Genomic DNA, 5,617 nt, shown 5'->3' with positions numbered 1-5,617 from the left:
TGTTTTTGTCTTTCATGTTCAAAATAAACACACTTTTTTTTCTGGCTGAGACTTGAGATCACTGAAATTAAAGAATATGCAAATGGATTTTGTTTTTTCTTGTTAGTATTTGTTTTTTATTATATATAAGATTGAGTTTGGTAGGTTGTATATTGTATCATTAAGGAGTAAAAGAAACACATTATGCATACATTTTACAATATATTTCATATGACTGAAAACGTGTTATTTATTTTGTTGTTGTCATAAAAAATATAATGAAGAGTTAATTACATGATAGGATAGTTATAGACAGAAACAGGAGAAACTCAAAACCTTCTTTAGTGTTTTTGTAGATTCTAAGATTGGTGGTTTTGTAGATGCTAAGATTCTTGAATCACAGCGATTTTTACCCCAATGGATAGAAATTATTTAATTGTTCTTAAACCACAGTAGTTAACAATTCAACTACTGTCTATTAACAAATTTAACAAAGATGAAAATCGTAAAGTGAAAATATTTTATTTGATTGAATTGTGTGAAGTTCTAAAAAACGGTGTGACTTGTGAAAATTGAAATAGTTGTGATAATTGAAATTCTAACTTTTTCAACTTGTCGACCAGAGGCGGAGCTTCATAGGGATAGGGGGGGGCACAGCCACCAAAAAAAAAAAAAATTTATAGGTAAAATGACTAAATTGCCCTACTTAAAACTATATAATTACAAAAATACCTAAACCATATTCTGCTTTCTCTTTCTTCCTCCCTCCCTCTCTTCATTCAGCGCATCCAACCTCCCTCTCTTACATCCAGCCTCCCTCTCTCCTTCTTCCATAATCAGATTTACGACGGTCGCCTCTGCCAAACAAACGAATCGCTCCTCCTCTGCCAGACAAACGAAACGCGAGACCGCCTCCGACAAACGAATCACGAACCGCTCGCTGCGAGCCTCCGGCCGCCTCTGCCTCCGTGGCCGTTCGTCGCTCTCGCCTCTCTGTTCGCCGCAACTCTCCAGATCGCGTTGCTGCTTTGTTCAAAAGGTTCGAATTTCTATTTTGTTATTGCTGATTTTTGTTAGGTAGTGCTGATTTTTGTTAGATTTGATTTGTGTAACCATGAAATTTAAAGCTTATATTGTTAGTGTTGAGTTAGAAGCTTTGATTTGGAGTTTGGAATTTTAATTTGGAGTTTCAATTAAACGTTAGTGCTGATTTTTCTTTAGAGTTTTTGTGTTGCACATAAGGTGTTTGATTTTATATCAATATAAAGTGTTTGAGTTTTTTGTCGCACATAAGGTGTTTGATTTTATGTCTATATAAAGTGTTTGAGTTTTTTTGTTGCATATAAGATGTTTGAGTTTTGTTGCATTTTTGTTTGAGTTTTTGTATTGCACATAAGGTGTTTGATTTTATATCAATATAAAGTGTTTGAGTATTTTGTCGCACATAAGGTGTTTGATTTTATGTCTATATAAAGTGTTTGAGTTTTTTTGTTGCATATAAGATGTTTGAGTTTTGTTGCATTTTTGTTTGAGTTTTTGTGTTGCACATAAGGTGTTTGATTTTATATCAATATAAAGTGTTTGAGTTTTTTGTCGCACATAAGGTGTTTGATTTTATATCTATATAAAGTGTTTGAGTTTTTTTGTTGCATATAAGATGTTTGAGTTTTTTTTTGTCCATATAAAGTGTTTTAGTTTTTTTTGTTGCATATAAGATGTTTTATGTTTCTTAAATTGATTGATTTAGATAAGTTTGTGAGAATGAAGAAGCGTAAAAGAATTGATTCTTTTTTCAAGAGGAAAATTTGTGAGGGTGAAAGAGAGAAATTATAACTTCTACATCTGAAACTATCTCTGAGAATCCAAGAATTGAAGAAAATGATATTCGTCTTTCCAAGGTTCCTAGAGTTTTCGAAGATGACTTTGAGAAATGTTTAGAACGTGATCCCGGAAAGCGCCCTCAAATTTGGCAATATCCACCAAATAAATTGGATGCAATATGAAGAGCGTATCTAAAATTTGGTCCTTATCAAATAAATTTAAAAGAATATCATTTATCTGGCAACGAGGTTCATCCAAGACGGTTTCAATATGCTTGGTTTAACATATTTTCTTCATGGCTAGAATATTCACCTTCTAAAGATGCTGCATATTGTTTACCATGCTATCTATTTAGCAAAAGACCAACTGGACGTCCTGGATCAGATGTCTTCATTGGTACAAGTTTTAGAAATTGGAAGAAAATTAAAAATGGAAAATTTTGCGCATTTCTCAAACACATAGGGATGGATCCTTGCTCACCACACAACAATGCAATGAAAGCTTGTCTAGACTTGTTGAATCAAGATAGACATATTAGGAATACTTTTCAAGTGCAAAGCTCAGAACAAATTTTGAAGAATCAAATACGTCTCAAGACATCAATTGACACCGTTCGTTGGTTAACACTTCAAGCTTGTGCTTTTAGGGGACATGATGAAACTAGCGGGTCAAGAAATCAAGGCAATTTTCTTCAATTGATAAAACTCTTGGCAACTTACAATGATGAAGTTGCGAAAGTTGTGTTGGAAAATGCTCCATATAATTCTAAATATACTTCACATCAAATTCAAAAAGAGATTTTGCATATTCTTTCTAGTAGGGTGAGAAAACATATATGTGAAGAAATTGGTGATTCCAAATTTTGCATCGTTGTAGATGAAGCTCGTGATGAATCAAAAAGGGAACAAATGTCTCTTGTGTTAAGATTTGTTGATAAAGTTGGTTTAATATAAGAGCGATTTCTTTTTGTGGCACATGTTAAAGGCACTACAGCTTTAACTCTGAAAGAAGAAGTATGTGATATACTTTCTCGACATTATCTTGATGTTTCTAACATGCGTGGTCAATGGTATGATGGTGCTAGTAATATGAGAGGAGAATGGAACGGTTTACAAGCATTGTTTATGAAAGATTGTCCTTACGCATACTATGTCCATTGTTTTGCTCATCGATTGCAACTTGCTTTGGTTAGTGCATCAAGAGAAATTGTTCCAATTCATAAATTTTTTGAGAAGCTCACTTTTGTTGTTAATGTTGTTTGTTCTTCTACTAAGCGTCATGATGTGTTACAAGCTGCTCAATTAGAGGAAATTGCACATTTGCTAGAAATTGATGAGATTGTAACTGGTAAAAGTATAAATCAAATTGGTACTTTGAAACGAGCTGGGGATACTCGTTGGGGATCATATTTCTCTTCTATTTGTAGCTTGATAAATATGTATGAGGCAACTTGTATTGTTTTAAAAAAAATTACAAATGAAAGAGCAAGTTATTCTACACGTGGGGATGCTGATAGTGCTTATAATTATTTGAAGGCGTTTGATTTTATATTTATCTTGCATTTGATGAAAAAAATTATGGGGATAACTGATATACTTTGTCAAGCCTTACAACAACAATCTCAGGATATAGTTAATGCCATGTGTTTGGTTGGAACAACAAAGTATCTTATTCAAGTATTGAGAGAAGATGGTTGGGATGCATTATTTACTGAAGTGAAGAACTTTTGTGAAAAACATGATATTGAAATTCCTGATCTCAACGATGAATGAAAGAGAAGTTATTCTACACGTGGGGATGCTGATAGTGCTTATAATTATTTGAAGGCGTTTGATTTTATATTTATCTTGCATTTGATGAAAACAATTATGGGGATAACTGATATACTTTGCCAAGCCTTACAACATACTTTGCCAAGCCTTACAACAACAATATCAAGATATAGTTAATGCCATGTGTTTGGTTGGAACAACAAAGAATCTTATTCAAGTATTGAGAGAAGATGGTTGGGATGCATTATTTACTGAAGTGAAGAACTTTTGTGAAAAACATGATATTGAAATTCCTGATCTCAACGATGTTCATTCAACAACAAAATTTGGACGATCTCGTCTTCAACAAGGTCAGGTTACAATAGAGCATTATTTTAGAGTTGAAATATTTTTTACTGCCATTGATCAACAATTACAAGAGTTGAATAACAGATTTAGTGAGCAAGCAATAGATTTGTTAACTCTAAGTTGTGCTTTGACTCCTAAGGATAATTATAAATCTTTTAACATTGAAAAAATTTGCACTCTAGTTGAAAAATATTACCCTGTGGATTTCAACATGCAAGAGAAGATTAATTTGAAATTTCAACTCCAACATTTCTTAATTGATGCTCGTCAAGATTTAAATTTGAAGAATTTATCAACTATCCAAGAATTGTGCTCATGTTTGATTGCAACTAAAAAGACGCAAAATTTCTACTTGATTGATAGACTACTTCGTCTTATCATGACTCTTCCGGTTTCTACTGCCACAACTGAAAGATCTTTTTCAGCAATGAAAATTATTAAATCAAGGTTAAGAAACAAGATGGAAGATGACTTTTTGGCAGATACCATGACGATTTATATTGAAAGGGAAATTGCTGCAAGTATCACTTCTGAGTCTATTATTGATGATTTCAAGTTAATTAAAGAGCGTAGAGCATTACTTTAAAGTATTCTTAAATCATATAGTTAAATTATTTGATATTTCACTTTGTATTTATTACAACTTAATTTTTTGCTATATAATATTATTTATATATTTAATTTATATATTATATTTTTTTGTTGGCCACCCCAATAATTTCGATCAAGCTCCGTTGTCGATTATGTATGAATTATTTGAAACTCTAAAAAAAACTATACGAATTTTATGAATTTAAGTTATAATATTTTAATAAATATTTGCTCTCAGACTTGCTCCAACATTTTACTAACTTCATACAAAACATAAAACATTGTTCATAAGGTGAAGTGATTCATAAAATTCTTCAAATGCAAAATATGACTGAGGGTAAGTTGCCACATCTCTAGGATTTTACTATAGATGATCTTATTGAATGGAATAAAATAGTTACTAAATCTGATGATCTTAGTATTGTAAATGGTTTGACGTGTTTTTAAAAAAAGAAAGATGTTCATAATATAATATAATATGCACTTTGTTTTAGTCACATAAGTTTGTTTATTGATGGTTATCATATAATTATGTTTATAATTGTTTAAGTTTATAGAATTCAATTCATTTAATAATGAAAAAAATGTTACTTATAACTATTTTAATTGTTCTGAATATTTTAATTGTTCAATATATGTTGTTTTCTATTCTATTAAATGAGTAACACTTTCTAAAAATATGAAGAAAAAAAAAACAATTTATCTGCAAAATAACATTCCATATAAAATCTTGGTTGGTAATTATTTGGTGAGAATTTTAGAATTTGCAAGTAATTTTCTGCACATATTTCCACAACACAAGCAAATTTTTAGTTTTAATAATTCTATATCATCGTATTATATGTTACATATTTTAAAGAGATTGTGTAGTGAACGGTAATAAGGATGGGATAAATATTAGTTATAAATTGAGATTTTATGAGACAAAAGTGAGTTGCTTACATGAGAAATATTAGTTATAATTTGAAAAATCATGACATAGTACTAACATGAGTTCTTGGAGTGGTACAATGTATAAAATCATGACATAGTACTAACATGATTTTCTTCTTCAACTAAAAATTGGAAAATTTTACATGAGTTTTTGATATTGCGGTAGAAATGTT

At 30.9% G+C, this 5,617-nt stretch overlaps 1 protein-coding gene across 1 annotated transcript; it reads left to right on the top strand.

Annotated features, from left to right (window-relative positions):
* Window positions 1-1,735: 1,735 nt before the first annotated feature.
* LOC101500471 (uncharacterized) lies at window positions 1,736-4,506 on the top strand. The gene is made up of 4 exons (XM_073363357.1): window positions 1,736-2,742; window positions 2,815-3,008; window positions 3,075-3,515; window positions 3,688-4,506. Exons 1-4 carry the CDS (start codon window positions 2,265-2,267, stop codon window positions 4,504-4,506), a joined length of 1,932 nt encoding a protein of 643 aa, XP_073219458.1. The 5' UTR covers window positions 1,736-2,264.
* Window positions 4,507-5,617: the final 1,111 nt, after the last annotated feature.

Source organism: Cicer arietinum, chromosome 1 (genome assembly GCF_000331145.2).
Source record: "Cicer arietinum cultivar CDC Frontier isolate Library 1 chromosome 1, Cicar.CDCFrontier_v2.0, whole genome shotgun sequence".
Taxonomy (NCBI): domain Eukaryota; kingdom Viridiplantae; phylum Streptophyta; class Magnoliopsida; order Fabales; family Fabaceae; genus Cicer; species Cicer arietinum.
Note: the sequence above shows the minus strand (reverse complement) of the source record. Positions and strands in the feature narration are given on the sequence as shown.

What these genes read in the sequence shown, in the direction of transcription:
- LOC101500471 (XM_073363357.1), top strand. Translation starts at nt 2,265, where the DNA reads ATGGATCCTTGCTCACCACACAACAATGCAATGAAAGCTTGTCTAGAC. An exon ending in AAGATTTGTTGATAAAGTTG is followed by an intron (nt 2,743 to 2,814) that starts GTTTAATATAAG and finishes TGAAAGAAGAAG; the next exon opens with TATGTGATATACTTTCTCGA. An exon ending in GGGATGCATTATTTACTGAA is followed by an intron (nt 3,516 to 3,687) that starts GTGAAGAACTTT and finishes TAACTGATATAC; the next exon opens with TTTGCCAAGCCTTACAACAT.